Source organism: Labrus bergylta, chromosome 8 (assembly GCF_963930695.1).
Source record: "Labrus bergylta chromosome 8, fLabBer1.1, whole genome shotgun sequence".
Classification (NCBI taxonomy): domain Eukaryota; kingdom Metazoa; phylum Chordata; class Actinopteri; order Labriformes; family Labridae; genus Labrus; species Labrus bergylta.
The window spans coordinates 21,375,618-21,398,227 of record NC_089202.1 but is presented as its reverse complement, the minus strand read 5'-3'; the positions used below and the strand labels follow the sequence as shown (position 1 = coordinate 21,398,227).

Here is a 22,610-nt window from a genome sequence, read left to right as displayed (position 1 = left end):
GGTTAGAACAACCTCTGCAGAGCTCTACCAGCTCAGAGAGAGAGAGTGTCCAGATAAGTGTTTGCAAAATAAAAATGCCATCCCCCTTTTCTCTTTGCATGTAGCTACTGGAGGGAGTGAAACCTCATTCCTTCACCTGCTGGGCTTTAGGTGGTTACATTAAAATGCATAAGATTATGTAACAAGGGGGTCTCAGATGCAGCGGCTGCATTGTGCTTTAAACACAGGAGAGCGACTGCCTTGCATTTGTAGTCACAGTTCATGGATCAAAAGCAAACAGGGAGCCGACCAGCGTTCTATCATAACAAAGGCAAACATACAAAAAGCCCTGAGCGTTTCAGCGCTATTAAGACACCCACTCCCTCTCCAGCCTCCATCTCTGGCTCGAGAGCTCCCTCCCTCCCTCTCTCCATCCAACTCCCCCATCCTCAGTACAACTCCCCCCTCTCCCTTTTTCTCTCCCTCCCTCTCTTGGTACCTAAATGCATTTCCTCCATTTCACTCTCTTCCTCTTTTTTCTTTTTCATTTCTCACTCCAGCTCTCTCTTTCTGCTGTTCTGTCTTCACTCCATACAGCCTTGCTCCCGCGCTGTCCCTCCTACACCTACACGAACACTTACCCACCTCCCCACACACACACACAAACACACACACACACACCGTGTTCCTTTTCTGTTTTTTTAACCAACCTCTCTTACTCATGTGTGTCTACATCCCTCCCTCCCACTCTTTTAACTCTGTCTCTCTCTCTCAGTTCTCTCACAGGGTCTAAGCTGGAAGCGATTGCCACCCACACATTCCCTCTTCAGCTTTCAGCTTGACATCAGATTTACATTCACAATGAGCAAGCGCAGCATTTCACATGTTGCCTAGCACATGGCTACACACATAAACATGTGAACGGATTGCTTGCACACATAATGTAATCCAGTAATGTTGCAGTAATCAGCAGGTGAATCTTTTGTGATAGTCAGGACATCAGTTATGGAGCAACAGTTAAAATATATTCTGGTTCCAGCATTTTAGCTCTGATTTGTTGCCTTTTTGTTTTTCTGCTAAATTGTAAATTCAATATTTTTGTATTGTTGGCCGTTTTTTTGACCGAATAAGCGATTCAAGGATGCAGCCTTGTGTGAATATGAAAGTGTTTCATTTTTTAAAACAAAGTGAATAACAAAAAAAACTGGTTTTCAAAGGAATAGATCATGAAAATACATCTTTTATGAAGATTTAACCTTTGTGTCCTCCTGATTTATAAAAAAGAAATATTCTGAATGGTTTGAAGGGAAAGTTGCAGATTCCTCTAAGCGTTAACTGGACTTCTTTGCAAGATAAGGAGTAGGTAAGAAAATCAACACCTTTTCAGTTTACTGCAGCGTTCCTTCACCGATGTAATCTTTGTGCACATAGTGAGGAGTCTTCCTACCTCATACTCTGCACACCAGTATGTTCCTTTTCACTCTTCAATCAATACTGTGGATATGTCCTATAACTGTAATATTGATAGATATGAAGACACTGTTGTCATTGAGTATTTTGCACTGAGACTTATACAGCAGAAATTAGGGGTCATGTCTTGCCCGTCAGCCGTCCCATTACTCCCCTCGTCCAACAAGAAGAACTTCTCGATGTGAGGGGAAAGTGTGAACAAGGAACTTTGGAAATGTCTGGGTCTGACACTCCTGTGTGAAAGAGGCTCAATTAACGAGTTGTTACCTTTCATAAAGCAACACAGCCCTTAAGGCCATTTTTATGCTAAGCTAAGCTAAGCCACTTTCCTCCAGAATCTTGCACATGTTGTGTTTCGCTAACCAACACCACAGTGGTCTGGATCTTTAATCGTTGGTTAGCTAAATATGAAATATGAAGCCAGAAACAGGAATGCTTCGGATCTTTTTCCTTTTTTGGTCACATTCTGGATATTTAAACTTGATATTCAAACATATACTTCCCCCCCCCCCCCCGGCCCCCAGTACTCCTCTGGGAGGTCTTTTGGTCTGAAGAAGACCGAGAACATGACTCCATGACTTCCAAATAAAAAAAAACTGATACCAGAATCTAGAGCATTGATAGCCTGGGGGAAAGTTGGTCTCAAATAGAGGGAGTAATCTGTAGTGCTCTCATGGTGAAGCTCCTTTCTTCACAAGTGAGGCAGAGGTCAGAGTGCAGCGCTCCAACGCTTTTGGCTGCTAATTGGCTGAAGCGCGCAGAATAGAAATCACGCAGACAGTTAGGTGATATTCCTAAATTTGACAAAAAGTGGACAGGAATTTAATATAATTCAAACTGTCTGCTTTGAAGCAGTTGAATCCCTCTCCTGTTAAAAAGTTTCAGCTGGTTGTAAAAAGTAGTCGTGAACAGATCATAGTTGATCAGTCAGATCCATCAGATCCCGCCGCCCACGGTGACCACCGTATGGAATCTGCAGATTGATGGATAATAAATCAGCATGGTGTGAAATACATGTACTGCTGCTGAATCCGTGTGCGGGGTCTCAGTGAAAAGAAGGCTGTGTTTAAGGAATGTGTGTAGGCGCCATGGAGATCCTCTGTGCAAACAGGAGGACAAATCAGTCTTTGAAAAGATGTTTTTCTGCAAGATTTTCATGGACATTCACAAAGCAACAGGTCCTTAAGGGTTGATATTACAGAGTGTATGAATACTTCATTAAGTGCACTCTCATATGTCTGTTTTCATCATGAAAATACCGGCTGGTGGTCGTGAGTGATTTGTTATGTTATCCTGCAGCCTACTGAAGTCTGTAGCTGTAAACTTAGCCAAACAAACTCAGATATACAGCGCTGTGATTGGTCCAAAAAAAAACTGTACATACAGTTACAGTCCCTCCATGCACACTCGCTGTTTGTGTAACTCATACAACAAACAATGCAGGATCAGTCTGTGCACAGCAAACGAGTGAAAACGAGTTCAACAGTGTCAAAGCTCAAAACAGAAAAAAAAAATATTATTTTTGTAACGTGGTACAGAACGAATTTCTGTTATGTCTTTGCAATTGTTGATGCCCCCGGGGGAAATGAGTTCTGTTACTGAACTCGATGATTCAGCTTCTGATATTCTACCGTCTGTTTTTATGAGATTTAAAAAAAACACTTTCTAAGTAAGAGGAGTTCAGATCTATCTAACTGTTGGCAATATTATTGTTATTGGGACGATAGAAATGTTTTTAAAGTGAAGAAAATTGATTTCACATTTTCGCAATTAAATACAAAAATATACGCATCCAACTGTCTTCAGTGTGCAAGGTGTCTGTGCGTAACGTTGTGTTTTTTCCTGATTACAGATCCAAAAAATGCATCCAAAAAAAACGGACTCAGTGTGCATAGGCTTTAAATGTCACAGAGAATTTGTACACCTGGTTAAAATATTGCACAATAAATAAAGCCCACTTTTCAAACAGCAGTGAGATAAACATCCCATGTTTATTCCAGCTGGATATTCAGCCGTCTTTGTTATGACAGTAATTTGACAGGTGAGGTTTATTTCTCCACATTTGGCTGGACACTTTTCTCCCTTTTTTTTTTCTTCATAATAGATTGAAATCTTAATTGGCATGCAGCTGGCTGTCTTTCCAAAAGCCGGAGTAACATTCCAGCGCAGCGAGAGTCACAATAAGAACAATGTTATTTCTGCACACGGATGATTTATTAACCTGCTAAATATAAGAGACAAGCACGTCTACCTGCAGCCTGACCCCAGACGCACTGAATCACAACTCCAGTGTGACATGATGAGGCCTTTTTTTTTTTTTTTTCCATGTCTTGCCTTTCATGCCTTTACATCATCTGGCAATAAAAGTTACATAATTAAATTTCAAAAGAAGTGCAACAAGCGAGTGGAAACAAATGCCTTCGCACTTTGAGTCAGCACATCATGTCAGTCATCAGCAGTGACTCCAGAGCTAATGAAGCTTTAAAATGATTGACTGAGAGTGTTTGCGGCTGATTTAACACCTTTCTTTTCTCTGCTTGTGTGTGTGTGTGTGTGTGTTTGTGTTTGTCAAAATAGTGTACAACAGACCGATGTGTGCACAAATACTCGAGCACCGTCTCCCTTCAGAGTTTCGTTGTAAAGTATATTTGAAACTGAAATGTAAGGCACTTCAGTGGGGGAAAGAAGAAAAGAGGCGTAACCATGGCAACGGAACACAGAGCCTGTGTTGGGATCAGAAAGAGAGCGAGGAATAGATTTAAATGGACCGATCGAGACTTTTTCGTTGCAGACCTTTTGTTAACACTTTAATAAAAGGGAAAAAGCTTAATGGATTTTGATTAATTTAGACGAGGAGGCAGAGGGTTTGACAAAAGGAACAACGAGCGCGCCGTTTCTACAGAGTTTTCGATGTCTTTTTTTCTCAACCCCTCTGACTCCACCCACCTCAAACCGCCTCATATAAAGACTGAGCATACAGATGATTTTATACACATGCTCACGCCCACTCCTCTCCCTCTCTGTGCAAGCAAAGTGTACAAAGAAGCAGGTACGGCTCATTATGTTTAAGGAGGGAATTTTGCTCTCCATTCAAGTTGAAGAGCATCATTTTCCAAAATATGTGATGTGCTCACGGCGCCTGCTTTTACAGAATAACAGTTAATGCAGCATGTGGAACGAATGCAGGTGGATGTTCAAAGGCAATCCAAACCCGGGTTACTGCTTTAAAATGGGTTCAAATCCTGTTTGAGGCTTTTTGAAAGTGGACTCTGTACTATAGTATAAAGGCAAAAAGTGAAAATACTCTTTCAAGTGAACAGGAGCTGACTTAATGTTCAAGTTTAGACTTCAACAAACAGCGTATCCTAAATCCTGAGTCAAGAGAGGAAGAGTTTAAAGGAGGATTTCTCCAAGTTTGGTCGACAATAACGGAAGCAAAACTAAAATAATCAGAAACAGAAACAAAACAGAACAAACAAAGCAAGAAATATAATTATAAGTAAAAAATGCTGAATATTTAATTCATACATAGATGACAAATAAATGTTTTGAAGAGGGTAATCCCATTTTTTCAGGCATAAAAATGCACTCCGTCCCAAAAACTTAAAGGGCCAAGTTGAAATGTATTAAAACATTGTTACAATTATGACCATGAATTTCCCCACGAAGCATATTGAGGATGTGAAGGACAACTTTACCCCTTCAGTGTTCACTAATCATAACCACATCAAGAGCAAAGGGCATAGGGCATGCTGCAAGAAAGCCAGAGACACCCAAGCCCTTCCAGAGAGGGGGCGTGGTCAGACACAGCTCATTTACATTTAAAGCTACAGACACAGAAACAGCCTGTTCTGAGCAGGGCTGAAATAGAGGGGTTTATAGGCACGATCAAATACAGGATCAGAGTGGATTTAGAACAAGAAACTTCACAGACATGTTTTGGGGAGCTCTGAGACTTATTTACACTGGTTGAAAACAAGTTTAATGTGTGATCTTTAAAGTTCCTGTGAGGAACTCTCAGGTTTTATTAATTTTGGCGCCACCTGTGGACAAAACAGGGAGATTAATTTCGTGGCTGACCTTGTCTTGTACATGTATCCTGCTTTATTTTAAATGTCTAAAATACAGCTTTGAATCAATACTAGTCATGGAAAATAAAAAGTCTGTTTCTGCAGTGTGCTGTTAATCTGACGCCCACCACAAACTCCTCACAGGAGCCTTCAGTATCTGTAAATCAAGACGCTTTGGCTAAACACTTTTCTTATCCTTGTGTAGGATATGGACTTTGACTTTGGAATAGTTCATCTGTCATGTTTTCCTTTTCCCTAGATCAGATCCTAAACCGAACACTTTAGATATGACTTGAAGTTATAGGATGTGTTTTGAAATGTCCTCAGGACCCAGACAGACACAAGCTATCAGAGCACAGTGGAACTCTGTTTGATGTTTTGGTGATTGAAGCTGCTTTCTTTTTGGATTCTAATTTAGCTGAAAAGCAGGTGAAAGCATTGAAGTGTGAGTTTGCATCCAGTCCATCTGTGAAGAAAAGAAGCTTTCATACAGGCTCAGATCGTCACATTGACGGGAGGACCGGGTGTTGAAGGCAAGGCTGAAAGAAAATTCCATGTTAGTAGATGAGAGTAGAAGGGCACTAAAAGCGTGCAAACCTCCACCAAGGCCAGCGGTGTATTCTTCTGTGCTGCAACTACAACGACTCTGCATACATGTTCAATACTAAAATAAATCCACATGGATATATCTTTGCTTGTTTGTGGACTGAATGTTCTGTTATTGCTTGTTCAGATATCGTATCAGGACCCACCCCAAAATGTAATATTTGTTTTTTCATTGCCGACGCTTCAACCTTCCACCAAGCTTCATTAAAATCAGACGTCTAAATCTTTTTATAATTCAGCTTTCAAACAGACAAACAAAGGGCACTGAACACAAAAGAAAAAACCTCTCAAACCCCTCTCAAACAGTTGAAAATTAGCCTGCTGGCTAACACTGGCACATTTACAGAAATGTTGATTAATGTGCACTGTCCTTTAAATAAATAAATGAAACAGTTCTTGGTGAATTTGAATGACTAAAGAACCTCCATTAAGGCTGTTCAATATTTGTTTGATGATTGTGAAAGGTGAAAGGGGCTTTCTGTTTGGAACACATCAGGTTTTCTGGACCATTAACCTCCAGGAAACGGTTGGATTTGAGGTCTGCGTTGTACAGCTTTAAACTAAAATTACAGTAAAACTGCATTACAAGTCTGCACGGTGCAGTGGTTAGCGCTGTTGCCTTACAGCGAGAGGGTTCCTGGTTCAAATCCCCGTCTGACAGGAACCTTTATATGTGGAGGTTGCATGTTGTCCCTGTGCAGGCGTGTTACTCAGGCTTCTTCCCACAGTCCAAAGTCATGCTCGTCAGGTTAACTGGTGAATCTAAATTGCCCGTTGGTCGGTGTGAATGGCTGGTTGTTTGTCTATATGTCAGCCTTGTGGTTGACCCCGCCTCTTGCCCAATGACAGCTGGGATCAGTATAGATATAATAGGTGGATGTATTTTCACATTATAATCCCTCTACAATTTTTTAGCCATCTAATGAAGTTCAGTCTGACCTTTATTTGAAGAGTTTCCTGTTTCCGCTTGTTTACATCCATTAATAAAAAAAGTTGAATATATTTCTTCTCCTCAGTTGCGCTTGTTAATAAATTATTCCCTTAAACTGAATTAAAAGTATTTAAATTTAAACTCTACCGATGTGAGTTTTCTCCAGAGCTTCCAACTAAATCATCGGTGGATAAATGTTAAATTTTCCAATTATTGCATGAACTCATTGAAGAGATAAAAAAAAAAGCTAGATTTCTAAATAACGTTTGTGTTGATCTCCTGAAACTTTGAATTTCTCTTCATCTTATTCCCTGGCCTGAGTTTACACTATTCCAAAAAACACTCCAATAACTTTTGATTAACCTCATTGTCTTTTTTATATTCTCTTTGTTATTGAAGGGTTTTGAAATAACGACACATTTAGTCACTTTACTGCAACTCTAACTGAATATGTTAAAGCCATATGTTATGTGTACTGGCTCATAATGACGAGTTTTTGAAACCAAAGTGGCCGTCTGTGGTTTCGGAGCTCAGTCATGTTCAGGCTTCCTGGTGGTCTTTTCTTTAAGTAATGTTTCCATATAACGAGGAGGCAGGTAGATATTTTTCAGTGGCGCATCAGAGTGGTGTGCAATTAATAACATCTAAAAAAGAAAGATTACAATCTGATGTGATCCTTTATATGTCTATGTTAACCAAAAATTGAAATTGATGAACATCATTTTCAAGTTCACTACAGTATGAAACATCCAGACGCAGCAGATTTAAAATGTCCGTTTGGCGGTACCTTTGTTTTTACAGAAATAACGTGCACTTTATCCGTTGAATAAAGCAATAAACCAATAATGACTGATACACATTATGTACTTTCTAATAAAGCTACAGACGGAATTATTGCTGCCATCTGCAGCAGGCTCACAGTCGTCTTTGCACTCACTGTAAATAATTGCTTGCAGACTAAGAGCAGGAGGGTTAAACCCACAGAGGAGCTCTTAACCTTGTTCACCGGCTAACACTGCAGCTGTGCTTAACACATAAGAGCGTCTTGTGCTCTTTGTAAGGCTTCATGCTGCAGACCTGTGCGTCTTTAATTTACAGTCATGATTGACTGAGTATTGTGGATTCTGTAAATCAATCAAATTATGCCCTCTGTGGACACTCTTACAAATTGCACGATACAGAATCACTGTTTCTCACTCAGAGTCTGCCTCTGAGTCTGTCTAAAGCAGACAGTGTGTTCACACCGGAGGAGTCTATGAATATCATGTTTTTGTGTTTTAAACTGCATGTTAATCCCGACACTGCTTCACAGTCTCTTTGGAGATTAAGGAAGTGAAAGCTTACATTGGTGCGGGGATTCTTGCTCAGCAACTTGTTAATGAAATAAAGATGTGAACACAAACTGCTGAAAGTGCCTCTGTAACGTTTATCACTTTTCAAATAGAAATGCTCATAGAGTTGGGCTTTAAAATTAAAGGTAGGGTCAGTAGCAATGTTCGTTGCAGCTTGTAAGCACAACATTCAAACCTGGCCCTTCATCCCAGAAGCGCACTCATTAACTCTTCAACCCTAACCCACTGCAGGTTGTCGTGTGTTTTTACTGCTTGTACCTTCACTGCAAGCTACCACACATTAGCACAAGCTAACTGCCGGTGTTTGGCGTCTACCTGTCCAACAGAAAGCAGGCCAACCCTGCAACCGCGGGTAAAAGCTAACCCAAGGTTCACCGTTGTTTTGGACGGGCTTTACCCGCTTGACGTTTTGGCTCACTATGATTATATTTTCTCTTCTTTGCCGCTGCATTAATATCCTTCAAATACTCCAGTTTGAATCACGGCGAATCGCTGAATTGTATCCACTCCTAAACTCACCAGCGTGCTATCATTGGCTTGGGGAGACTCTACTCCCCGCCCAGAAACATCCCGAGTCAACTGAAACAGACAAAACATGAAAATCCGGTCAGAGGACAGGTTCTCTGCAGACACAGTCATCACCACACAAGGCTCAAAACCAGATTTTTATTGAAGATGATCTTCAAAGTTTTACTTACAAGACTTAGGATTTACAGTAAGTGTAGTTGATGGTCTACAATGTGGGGAACTCAAGTGTTTCAGACAAAGATTCAACCATGATGGGCAGCATTAGAGGAACTTTGAAAGGAGCAATATGTTACTCTACATTTAAAATTGGTACTGCTGTCCAGTTTCAAAACATTGGTGAGACCTGTTTCCACCTCGCCCCCTCCTTCGTAGAATCAATGCTCACGCAGTTTGCCATGTGGTGGACACTGAAGCTTCAGTGTTTAGCGCAAAATGGCCGTGTGGGGGTGCCTCTAAACCGACAGCCTTCTCTGGTCAAAACAAAAGAAAACATTCTGTAGTGAATCTAAAGTTAGAAGGAGGACATGGTGGCTGCTGCATTGTTGTCAGAGAAGCCAGCACTTCAACATAGCATGTTTCCTTAATGTCTGATCAGATAGTAAGGTCATCTTGTGATTTCAATTCATTCTGCATTGCTCCATTTAAGATCAAACGGCAAAGAGAGTGCATTGTCACCAGCTGTAAAAATAAAAATGTACTTCCTGCTGGATCATTTGAATAATCAATGTTCAGAGGGAGACCTTGTAGAGAGTCATTATTAATACATAGAAAGTAGACTTTGTGGTTGAACAAATTCAGCACTTTTAGGGGAGAGACAACAATCAGAGTCAGAAATACTTTATTAATCTCGTTTCGGTAAAGAGCTGCTTCTACCTTTGCCAAACAAAGAATTGGTGGATTTCCAGCAATATCAAGATTCCAATGACCTGAATGAAGCCCTCCACTGGAGGATGTAATAAAACATGCGCTCTCTGAGTTGCATGTCTCCAAGTTGGCATCAAAAGGACCAAATGTTACCCCTCCCAGAGGGTTTGGATTGCACAAGAACTCACAGACTGCTTGTTTTTTTCTTCCCTGATCTCACCGTCTATAGCTAAAACCACAGAGACGGATCACACTTTATTTTATTTTACAGTAGTACTGATGCCAGTTAAGTCTTAAATCACCATTCTCTCCTCGGCACAATCTGCTCCTCCAGGAGAAGCTAATTAGTTTGAGAAACAATATATTCAGAAGTGGATCTTGACGTCGTTATTCTGAGGCCTTCTCAGTGAGATGGCTGCAGTTCTGATGCAGACATAATGATGGCTCAACCTCTAGCTGTGCAGGGCGTCACCCATGACGATCGCTGGTAATTAACACTTCTTGCGGAGTAACAAGAAGAAAGGGCGAGGAAAGAAGAGGACATCTTGAAGGAAAGGTCAGGAGGTAAAACTTACTTAATATCTCCAAACTGAAGGTACACTTTTGAAAATGTCTTACTTACACTTACTACTTAATAAGCCATAATGTATAAAACATGGACGCAGTCTCTGTGACGTCCCGCATTTGTTACCTAAGAGCAGTTATGAAGCCCAACTGGCTGTTTCCACAGTAACCATGCGTGCAGTGGTTTTGCTCCATCTGAGGGCACGCATCCTACCCCACTGTTCAGGGTCTGTTGCCAAAGCCTGACCGCAGCAGAGCACAGCCATGAGCATCCCGCGCAAACAACAGGAAACTTTGTCTTTCCAAGGCTGACATGTTGTTCATTTGATGCCTGTTTTGACACAGTTTTGATAAAGTAATGGGATATACGATCAGGAGTCTGTAAATTGTGTTTTATTCTGAAATCGAGCGGATGTCCTGTGCTTTCCTCTTGTCTGACTTCCTCTCCGGGTCGATCTGATCTGTCCAGTTTGAGGCGTGCTTGCAGCGGTCACTTTCGAAAATGGACACGTGTGTGCAGTGGAAACATGAGCATTGACTAGAGAGAGGGATTGATCGGCGTGCACGATTCTCGTGGAAACTCTGGGCAATGCTGGTCGCTTAGTTTCAATGCTAACTCTACCTAACTTTTAGTCGTTTTAGTAATAGACAGAGAGGCGGCCACCTGTCAGTCAACCTACTGTACCTGCACCCATGATTAAGAATGAAATACCTCTTAGCCTTAAAATCATCAAAACAAAAAGTTGCATTGTCTTCTAGCTATCTTCTGTCTATCTCTTAACGCCAGAGGTTGCTGCTTCAAATGAACCGCCTACCAACCGTATCATTATCTTCGTTTTGACATCATAGGTTTAACATTTTGCTAATTAAAGTTTTGTAACCGAATTCCAAACTGTTATTCCACCAAAATGAACTTCATGAAATGTCAATAAACGGTCAAAAACCTTCTCAGTTTTGGCATTTAACTAAAGCTTGATTTTCACTTCCCCTCCCCTGTGATTTGTCACTAACCTTCTCATGTAAGATCCCCGCTCTCTGGAATTTAATTTAGACAGACTCCTCCACCAGTCAGTCACCCTGCCTCCAGAGTTTGATACGGTAGTGTGGGAGCTATGGGCAAAGAGACCCTGGCACAGTTTGATGTCTCGGCTGGCCGACAAACAGCTCACCGGTCATCCTTTTTTTTCTCCCGCTTGCGTGGGTTGGAGAAAATGTTAGGACTGCAGACAGAGAGACGTGCAGGCTGGCGGCGAAAAAAGATTGCCATTTGGACAGGTAAATGAAAGCGAGCGAGAGGAAAAGGGCCAGATGGGGGGAGAGAAAAAGGGGAATACAGATAAAGGTAATAAGGAGAAGATGGAGGGTTCTAGATGCCACAGTGAATCTGAAGGAGAGGACGGTATGAAAACAAGGAGAAAGTGTAGAGAGGAGAGAGAGAGAGAAGTATCAGAGGCTGAAGAGAGGTAGAGGGATAAATGCACTGTTTGAATTATGTAAAGTAGCTGCGTGGGAGAGGAGAGGCGTATGTGTGTGTGTGTGTGTGTGTCTGAGTATTAGTGTGACTGTGTGACAGAGGAGGCTGAGAGCAAAGGAAAAAGGAAAAAAAGCAAAGACAGACAGCATGATGAACATGGCAGAGTCAGGCTGGAGAAATCGACAAGAACGAACAAACGAGAGGATGCACCCAACTTATTTTTTGCTTGAAGGTTATCGCCCTGTGGACATTTCTTTGACCGAGCTAAAAATAAATGGAGAACATAAAATAAATGGAGGACATAAAACTAGATATAGACTTGAGAAAGAAAACAGTGAGAGACCAAAATGTGCAACAATGTAAATCCGGGTTTGGTTTCACCCTGGAGATGATCAATATACCATGAATATCATGTTTTATCATCGGTGGTCGTCCAGGCTTTGTTACTTAAGGAACCATTTCCTCTTCATCTTGTAGAAATTTGCTACATGCTGACGACTTCTGATAACTGAACAGATTATTCAGTGTGGGGGCGGAGGTGGAGTCGAAGCTAGAATCTTGTTTTTTAATCCTTTCTAACCACGCTCACCGCTTAAAGCAATCTCAAGTTGACTTAAAGGCAGGGTTGGTTATTTTATCCAGATACACTTTTTTAGATTTTTGTTGAAATTGTCTTTAGGTCCTGTGCCAAACTGGTGCAATCAAGACATTCTTTGAATATGTCCAAATACATGTAGCGATATAAAAGGCAAAAAGCTGTCATCAAGGCGATACACTCTAATGCTGCGTCTGCCATCGCTTACATCTACGCTCCTGAGACCCCCGCCCTCTTTCCCTCCCATACCACAGAACAAACCTTGACATTTTGATGGGTGTGCGGCCAGCTGTCCTTAAATCTTCCTGAAAATGTTCCATTCCAAGATAACCAGGGTGGGACCAACCTTTGAGTTCTTCTGACAAAAGTCACTTTCCTCACTTCCTTTATCGATCGTTACTTTCATGTAGTGTATCTCAACCTAAAACACAATCATTGTTTTTATCAACCTTACCAGAAAGTTTAAGCGCCTTAACCCTAACCATACTGAGACCCTCTTACAACTTGTGCACCGGGTGTTCAATGCAGTGACCCTTCATAACCAGGTCCGTTTCCACCTGTTGCTTTATAAACTCACATATCTTCTGGTCCTCCTTTAAGTGAAGTTGGCCCCCTCTGAAACAATTTAAATGGTCTTGGTAACAGGCCTGTCAATGATCTGACAACACCATGAGCAGGTTGACTTTTCATCTAGCTCCACCAGCAGGTCCACACCGCTTTGAAAAGCACAACAAAGTTCACAGGTGGCTGTGGTTTCCAAATGTGCCGAATGACGATGATAGAAGATTTGCGCCTTTTATTGTGTGTTGCCAATTTTATGGTAACTCAGATATTTTTGCCTTTATTGTATTGGACAGCTGAGGAGAGGCAGGAAGTGTTTTTGGTGGAGAGAGTTGGGGATGACATGCAGCAAAGGGCAGAGGTCGGATTCAAACCCGCGGCCGCTGCGACGAGGACCACAGCTTCAGTACATGGGGCTTACATCATAACCGCCAGGCTATCTGGCACCTCGGAAGATTTGCTTTTAAGTTTCAACCAAACTTGTTTCAAATTCTTGGCACCTTGAAATCTACGTATCAAATACACAGTCGTCAAAATAATCACGGAAAAATAGGATATGAAAATCAAACACAATAAATGAAAATCTAATTTCATCATCTAGAAAGAATTATCATGAAGAGGAAGCTAGGCACGTGTAGATGTTGAAAGGTGACCCTTTGCAGAGCGGCTGAAGGCCCTGGACCCCATGGTGGTCAGGCGGGCAGGTGGTGCGGTGAGTTTAATGGAAGAAGACCTGAGAGTGCGGGTGGGTGTGTTGATGTGGAGTTCAGAGAGGTACAGAGGAGCGAGGTTATGGATGGCCTTAAAGGTGAGGAGCAGAATTTAGAAGTTGATGCAATGTTTAAGCTGGATATTTAGTTCTGGACCAGTTTAAGTTTGAGGATGGACTTGAGATGGAGCCCAAAGAGAAGTCAGACGAACCAGATCTTCTGCTAAGTTGATTTTATATTGTTGCAGAAATTTGACAGTTTCATTGTCGCAAAGCAAATCCATTTTATTTTATGTCACCAATTCATAACAAATGTTATCTGAAGACACTTTGCAAACAGAGCAGGTCTACACCGCGATCGCAGAGATTTAGTCTGTGGCAAACAACCTTTCTAGAGTTGGATAGAAACACGGAGAGTTTTGTGATTTAAGTCTGTGAAGGGCTGCTTGTGGCTGTCGATACAGAGATTATATAAAGGCAACATTGTACAGTTTTTTTAATTAAATCTGTCAGCGCTGCAGTGGATAAACAGGCCAGCCAGGTCAAGCAGTCCTCCTGTGTGTTGTTTCTTGTGTTCTCTAACTTCACATTTAAACTCTCTCCGTCATCAATCAAGTGTAGGACAGGAGTTTATTCCCTTACTGACCAGCTCAGTGCATTAGGCAGCGACTCACTGACGGAAGTCAATAAAAGGCTTTGTTTGTTTAATGCTCACTCCCCTCCATCTCTGCATCCTCCAGCCCCTCCCCTCTCACCTCCTCCTCCCAGCATACACACTGTTAACATTCACCTCATCCGAAGTCCAGACAGAAAATCTATCCCTCAAATAGTCTCTCGCCCACTTCCTCAACCTCATCTCCTGCACAGATGAAGGCGTATTTGTGCTTCTGCTGGTGGATGGGTGTGACCCTGTATGGTTTTATTTCTGCCTCGCTCACCTTTGACCTCTATCTAGCGCTCATATTCTCTCCTGGCCTTTTTCATTCCTTCAGGCGGACTGTCAATAACCGCTCTGTCGCCGCTGTTAGTTTCCACAATGGGCTCCATCTCTCTCTCTCTTCACTTCCTCTTGCTCTCCCTGCGTCTCAGCTTTGTAATATTCCGTCCTGTCTTCATTTGGTATGATGTTTCCTTTTCACTGATGTGTATCAGAGACTCACCTGTCGACCTCTTCCTTCTCTCTCTCTCTCTCTCTCTCTCTCTCTCTCTCTCTCTCTCTCGCTCTCTTAGATCATCGCGCTCGGCGGAAGAGCATAGCCACCGGGAAGCAGCCCAGCATGGAGGTCCCTCCCACTGCCCCCCTTCAACCCTTCCGACAACCCGTGAGTAACCCTCCCTATCCCCGGCCTCGCTCGCTCCCTCCGTCCCTCTCGCTGTCCCTCTACCCTTCTCCCGCCCTGGGCCCGCCGCACACCTGCGGCCGCCGGGCCAGCGGCACCCCGCCTCACCCTTTCCCCCTCTCCTTGACCGTGTCCCCGTCCCTCGCCCTGCGCCAGCAGCAGCACCCGCAGCAGCAGCAAAAGGGCTCCAAGAAAGGGGCCGGCACTCCCCCCATGCCCCGCTCGCTGCCCCTCTCCCCCTCCCTGTCCTACACCCTGCCCCACTCGCCTGCCGCCTCCTACTCCTCCCCCCCCTTCTTTTACTGGGGCGGAGATTGGAGGGCTGCCGGTTCGAGTCCAGTGGCAGGAGGAGCGTACATTTCACCACTGCCCCCTGTTGAGGTATGTGACACAAACATGGCTGAAGCAGAGACACTGGCGACGTTCACATGTATGTTTCAAAAGTCCGATCATTTGGTGGAGGTGAAAAAAGTGTCAAATTTAACAACATCTTTAACCTTTATTTTTCACAGCATTATGAGGACTGTGTTTCTTACAGGGCCTAACCGGGGGGCTCTGCACACTTAACTCCATCAATACAAATTCACTGTTTTCAAATGCATGCTATGTTTTATTTTTTTCTACATCCATTGATCTCCCTTCATTTCCCAACGGCAGGAAACGTACTTGAATTTTGTAATTTGGATTAAGGCTTGCCAAAGTGATTTTCTTGAATGCAGCTGAAGTGCTGATTGATCTAAAAAGGTTGCACTACAATTTGTCAATTTAATTATCTGCAATCCTAAAACATCACCATTAAGTTCTTAAAGCAGAAGAACTTTGAGAATATGTCGAGGAAAATCCTCTGCCACGTTAGAAAACTCTGGATTAAACTACTAATTATAGAACAAAATGTGATTAAAGTTCATTCATTTAAAAATATTTTTTTACAATTCAGGAAGAAACACGAGTAAAAACAGACGTTATGTTCGATTAAATGAAATACACAATCCAATCAAGCTTCAAAGTCTGATAATAGAGTTTCAACCCGTTTGTAAATGAATAAAAAACAAAACATTCTCAATTCAATTAATTATTTAGCAACCTTAACAGACAAGCAGAACTGCAGGTGGAAACAGAAAAAGAAACCAGTAATTACATTAGCAAAGGTAATTTTTCATCATCTTTGTTTCAAAGTCTGCTAAAAGAACGTTCATCTTTCTCTCTGAAATGACTGAACATCAATGGATGTCTGCTTTACTTTATGGTTAAAGTAACAGTGACTTGTAGTAAATTGATCTCAAACCTGGTGCGATTCTTAAATGCCAACAAAGGAGAAACAATTTTTTTTTTTTTAAACCTGTGCTGTCACTGTTACTCCTGGGATCGTCATGAACCTTTTTCATACTTCAGACGGCTTCAATCAAAGAGGAGAGCGGAGCTGGCAGCCGAACACATTCTGTGTCTGAGGACAGAAATAATCTGTTTATTGTTTTATTCATGGCAACAGAAACTCAATCAGAAGGTATCAAACGTGCACATGAAAGGGCTAAAAGGATAGATTGGTGCCTTTATGAGTTTTGTGCCAGTGCTCTATGCTGCTCATCTCTTTTCTATTGTTTCTGCTGCTGTTTGCACACTGTCACTGGAACTGGAAAGAACAGGACCCGTGTTCCTCCTTTGACACTGAAAGTATTTGCTGCTTTACGCTGGTGCAGAGTGAAAAAAAGAACAACTTTAATAGAGTTAAAATTATAAAACCCAAAAAGTCCTCTTGAGTAGCTGCAAAGTCTCAGTTTAGCTCGCATTTCATTTTATTTGACAGGAGCGCAGATAGGTGTTTACTATGAATATTTCAGCTTCTCTGATTGGATGAGAAAGCCTAAAGCGTGGTAAGTAGAGTCACAGGGTGAAGTTTTTTTTGACAATCACTGACTGCTTTGTGACTATCCTCCAGGTGAAGTTTGGGGGTAGAATTACAAGACGCTTGGAAATAGTCTAGAGAATACATACTGTAGGTTGTTTTTTTTAGAGCCCGACCGATTAATCTGCCAGCCGATGATATCGGCCGATATTAGCTTATCCAGTGACTATCAGTATCGGCAAATTTTATGGCAGATATGAGCCAACATTACTTTATTTATTCACCAGTCAAATAGCATTTCATTTGAACTTTATTATATTACACTAGTAGTTCTCTTCCACCAGCAGAGGGCGCTGTATGGATTACAACAAGCATCATCACTCTCCAGAGTGTCAAGTGGTGATGCACGTACATGCTCAGCTACTTGTGTTTGATAACTGCATTTGAGGGATCAATGCAATAAATGTGTCAATTTATATCTGTCTCTAAAGATTTCATAGATCTAAGAAAGATATCGGCCGATATATCAGTATCAGATTTTTTTCTCCCCAATTGACATCGGTATCGTCCCCAAAAATCCCATATTGGTCGGGCCTAGTGTTTTTTTTTCCTCTGGGTTTAGAGTACACCTACTTTAATAGCACACAAAAAATTCCCAGGAGCAGATAGATACTGCAGCAGGCAGTAAAAGCCATTTTTGTTTTCATGTTATCGGTGACGTAACCAATTAAAACTACAATATTCTCCTCTAAATTAAGGAACTTAACATTTAAATACTGAAGTAAATTACACATCCTGTACTTGAGTAAAGGTATTAGGAAGCAACTCACACTGTGCCGGAGACTGAAGATAAACTCAACATCCTGCTGTTTCACTGATTCACCATTTACATATAGCTGCTTAATATAGATAAACTCAGATAAGCTGCAACATTAAGTGACACCAGTCCTCTCTTTTATCACCTGAAATGAACCTACAGGTGAGCAGCAGCTGAGCAAACACTGAGGATGAGGTCCCCCCCCCCCCCCGTCTCCCTCCCTCTCTCCCTGCTGTTTATTGTGATTCAGGCTTTTCTGCCCCTTCTCAAGCTCTTAAGTTTGTGAGACTTGAAGTGTCAGACGGAGCGGCTAATCAAATCAGATTTAGTCATGCAGGCTATTAGCAGGGAACCAGCAGATGGAGCCAAGTCTTTAGTCATAACCTCTAGACAGGCTTCAAAGCCATTTCACTCATGCCGGATGACGAGGTGTCATTTCCTCCAGTCAACCCCCCACCGTATAATGTTTTCATGCTTAAGGTGTACAAACATTATGACTGCTTCTTCAATAAGCAACTTACAGCTAATGGAGTAAAGCCTCTTGATGGCTCAGTAGGAAAAAAACACAGTGATATTTCATGCATGTTGGAGCTCTAAAGTCACCTTCCACAGTTTATATTTCAAGGTATGGAGTGTGAAAACAGTTTTTTAAAATTGACATTTATAGTCTACAAACATTGTGATGTCATGGTGAAGATTAAAAAATGCAATTGAGTGGGTGTTAAATACACATTAAGGTAGGAAATGTCAAATCTTTTCCACCTTGTTTCCCTTTTGGCCAAAGAAGTGACACCATGTTTGGAAATATGGAATACTGATCTCGAAATGTAGAAGATAAGAAGGTAAATTATGAAGATATTATCCTGCTTGTTTTTCGTTTTCATTAATATTTTTCATACATTCATTTTAGACAAATGTTTCATCGAAGGGTGGGATTGTCATGCAGACTAACGTCTGTCCCAATAACCACACGAGAAGTCCTGCTCAGTGATCAGAGCTAAGTGCCCACCTCAGAACAGCTCAGTCTGATGTGCTAAACCTGTCCACTTTTTGGTGGTAACTTACCTTTAGGCTGGTCTGAGGACCAACAATATTCAGAAGACAGAAAGAAGTTAAAAGTCCCAAACTCTACCAATAAATGTTGAAACCTTCAGAGACGACTATCAAAGACTAGAAATAATATCACTGTTAAGATAAAACAAGTGTAAGTATGAGTTTTCCTTTCCATGGAGCTCAAAAGTGAACGCTCACTTTTTTGGCGGTTCTGGTTCTGGAATTAAATTTTCCAGATCATATCCTCCATTGAGATTTTAGAAAATAAATATTTTTAATCCTGTAACCAAGCCAACCAGCTATTCGAATACTTGTGACTATTAAACATTTGATTGGGCACCAAAAAAAACGATGATTGGAAAATAGAATAAAGGAAAAGGTAAAAAAACTGGGTTCATATATTTTTCAAGAAGTGAAGGAACTACACATCCCACAATCCATTGCAATTCCAACGAGACCAAACCAACGATAGTTTAGCCGCTTCTTTCTGAACGTACATGGACCTTCTTTCAACATTCATCTTTAAGTTCATAATAATGTTGTAATATTTTACAAGTTTGTGCCAACAGCTGAATGTCTTGGGTGCGGTAAACATCTCCATGGTAACAGCGTGCTCAACAAATCAGAGATGGCCCTGTGACACTGTAGGGTTGTGGGTTGTGTAGTTCTTTTCCCCGAGGTTATGATTAACCAACTTTTTTCTTAAAACGAGGTTGATATCAATAATAATAATCAAATGCGTTATGGAGAAAATGAACGGGACACTGCATACTGTTGAGCTCTTTAGAGATGAGAGAAAACTGTGCCTTCCATTCTTCTAATAAATCAGACAGAAACCATTCAAATGTAGTACACTACTAGTCAAGCAGTATACTTCAATCAGCGTCAACAGTTTGTGACATAAAAGTAGTTATTATGTAGGATTTTAATGTCTTTATGTTTTATCTGCGTTGCCATTGACAATGAGCTGCTAAAGTGCCTTTCATTGTTTTTATAGCAATGACAATAAAGATCTATTCTATTTCAATCACAGACAAAATGCATTGAGGGATTAAACTGAGTGAAAAGGTGCCTTATTATATACCTACCCTTTGTTTTTTCAGGACATACACTTAAAAGTAGTGTTGTAGTCAAGACCACAGTAAACGAGACCAAGACATACCTGAGACCAGAGTACTCAGAGAACAAGACAAGACCGAGACCGAGACCGAGACCGAGACAAGACCATAACCATAAATATCACTGAAAAATCATCACCGTGTGTGCAGGGGGCGTGTCCCTAATTTAGACCGTAACAGCGGGAAGGTTGCAGGTGTAACCGGGGGATGAAAAATCAAATTAGTTATTTGTTACTTTAGAAAGGGGCGTCTTCCTTCGAATCACAGTGTTGACTTGAAAAATAGCCTATCAGTGGTGATCTTGATTTAAAATCCGGAGTCCGCCCAGTCTGAGACCGATACAAAAATGCTTTTGATTCCTAGCTGAGACCAAGACCTTCAAAATGTGGTCTCGAGTCCAAGACCGATCTCAAGTACGACTCAAAAGTGACCTCTTTTAAACTACAACTATAAACAACTATCATTTTTTTATAATTCTCTAATGTCCTTAGACCTTCAGTCTTCTTATTGTTGGTCCTCAAAGTGCCTCAAGGACTGGCCAAGGGTAGCGTTAGTTTACCTTATCATATTTGATACAATGGCAAAGGTCAATGCAATATTTCTAACATCAATTTTTTGTAATGAATGGATGCCATGATCTAAAAAGGTCCCGAAAATACTGTCCAAGATGCTTGTGTGGAATCAAACTTGTTCTAACAATTCATCCAAGCTAACTTGTTCCTTGCAGAGTGTGTTTATGTGGGTCACTTGATTTTTCTGTTGATGAAGGGTGTCCAGTTAACTCTAAAAAAAAAAAAACTCCTTTAGTCATGGTTCCAGGCTCTCGAACTACAAATCACACAGCTGTACACACTTAAATACCTTCAAATAAAGTAGGAATGGGTATTGGGACAAAACCCAGAGTCAGGTTCTCCTGCACCAGTGAAAAGGTTCCTGTTGCAGCTTGTAATATTGTGTTATTTGATCATGTAAGGAAGCTCATGTAGGACAAACTGAACCCACCGTGTGAGACTTGTGCGGCTGAGCTTGTTGTCGGACTTGTGGCTCACCACTGCCCACCACAGGATCTGATACCACACTGCGCCCCTCTGTGTCAGTGGACATGTGTGGGTGTAATGATTTCTTGTTTATAATAAAATGTACCTTGTGCTCTCCCCCATCACTCGCATCAAATCTCTCATTTATGTGTCTTCATCCGATTTATGCATCCTACACACACCATACTGACTCCATGGGAATCATCTGTTTTCATGTAAACATCACGAACTCCTGTGTCCTCTCTTTGTCTTTCAACCCATCCTTTATCTAACTCCACATCACACACTCCTTCTCTGTAACTTCACGTCTCCATGCACGTCCTCCCTCCTCGCCTCCATCTGTTTGCCCTCGTTCAGAGTTTCCTCAGTAGAAGGTTGAAGGGCTCGATCAAGAGGGCCAAGAGTCAGCCCAAACTGGACCGAACCAGCAGTTTCCGCCACATGATCCTCCCCCGCTTCCGCAGTGCCGACCAAGACAGGTCAGTGAGCCGTCGTGTGAGTAACATGAGGATTAATGTGCTTGTTTGTGGCTGTGCCGCTGCGTTGATCTCTGTCTATTTGCATAAATCAGTCAAATCTGTTGTTTTATATTTCCCTATGTTTTGGTATCAAACGCACTTTTTTCCTTCTGCTTGGTCATCTTCTAGGTAGTGCTCATAAGAACGTGAAACCCAATTCAGAATCACACAGAAGCAGTGATTTTAGACGTATGATGAAGGGGGAGGCTTGTTATAGATTTGTCATGTTGTGCTTTCCTGTTACATACAGTTTATGATCTAAAAGGCGTCTTTATCTGTACACAATATAAATACGTGCTGTTTCCAACAAATGCAGAGTCAAAATGTATTATCTCAAAATGCATGAATAATATTTCATTCGCTTACACCATGGGGCGCTATTATAGACTTTAATTCTTAAACGTTGCACTCAACCTTTTACCTGTAGCCCATTGCATTATGGGATAGCTATGACAGCCCCATCAGTCTAGTTGATCTTTGGATCTATTTATCAATCGATCTCATAAATCAAGGTTTGTTACGATTCCTGAATATTAAACTTCATAATGATACCAGACTGCATGGTGGTGTAGTGGTTAGCTCTGTTGCCTCACAGCACGGATGTTCCTGGTTCCAGTCCAAAGATTTGCTTGTTAGGTCTCTAAAATTGCCCGTAGGTGTGTATGTGAGTGTGACTGGTTGTCTGTCTCTTTATGTCAGTCCTGTGATTGACTGGCGATCATTCAAGGCCGGGTGTACCCCGCCTCTCGCCCAATGACAGCTGGGATCGTCTCCAGCACGGGAAAACCGGTAAAGATAATGGATGAATGGATGATACCAGTAAACAAAAAAAATCAAACCATATCGATACCTGCTTTAATACCATGGCAACAATACAATACTAGGCAGTTTCTTGTTTTTTTTTATACTAAAATTGCAAGCAAACTCTTGCTAAATGTTTAAACTGCAAAATAACACAATCTTTTTTCCCCCAATTCAGACAGTGTGCAATCCTTCCATCTGCAGTTACATCATTTGATCTACAGTAGATATCGAATCAGGTCATCAGATGGTCTTGCCTCTCATGAAAGTCTGTCTGTTTGTCTCTATGTTTTATCGTTCTATTCATAGTTCTGTCTTTATATCTATCTACTGTAGAGTACAGTATAGGCTTCAGAGGTTACAGCCTCCGATGACTGTTT

At 41.5% G+C, this 22,610-nt stretch overlaps 1 protein-coding gene across 16 annotated transcripts in view; it reads left to right on the top strand.

Annotated features, from left to right (window-relative positions):
• syngap1b (synaptic Ras GTPase activating protein 1b) overlaps positions 1–22,610 on the top strand; it is a 180,699-nt gene that overhangs the window by 108,272 nt on the left and 49,817 nt on the right. For 12 of the 16 annotated variants that reach the window (XM_065958271.1, XM_065958263.1, XM_065958261.1 and 9 more), the window contains 2 exons: positions 14,934–15,424; positions 21,269–21,390. In XM_065958271.1, coding sequence (XP_065814343.1) covers positions 14,934–15,424; positions 21,269–21,390 — 613 coding nt within the window. The remainder of the gene's footprint in view (positions 1–14,933; positions 15,425–21,268; positions 21,391–22,610) is intronic. The other 4 variants (XM_065958267.1, XM_065958266.1, XM_020640399.3 and 1 more) reach the window with 1 other exon arrangement.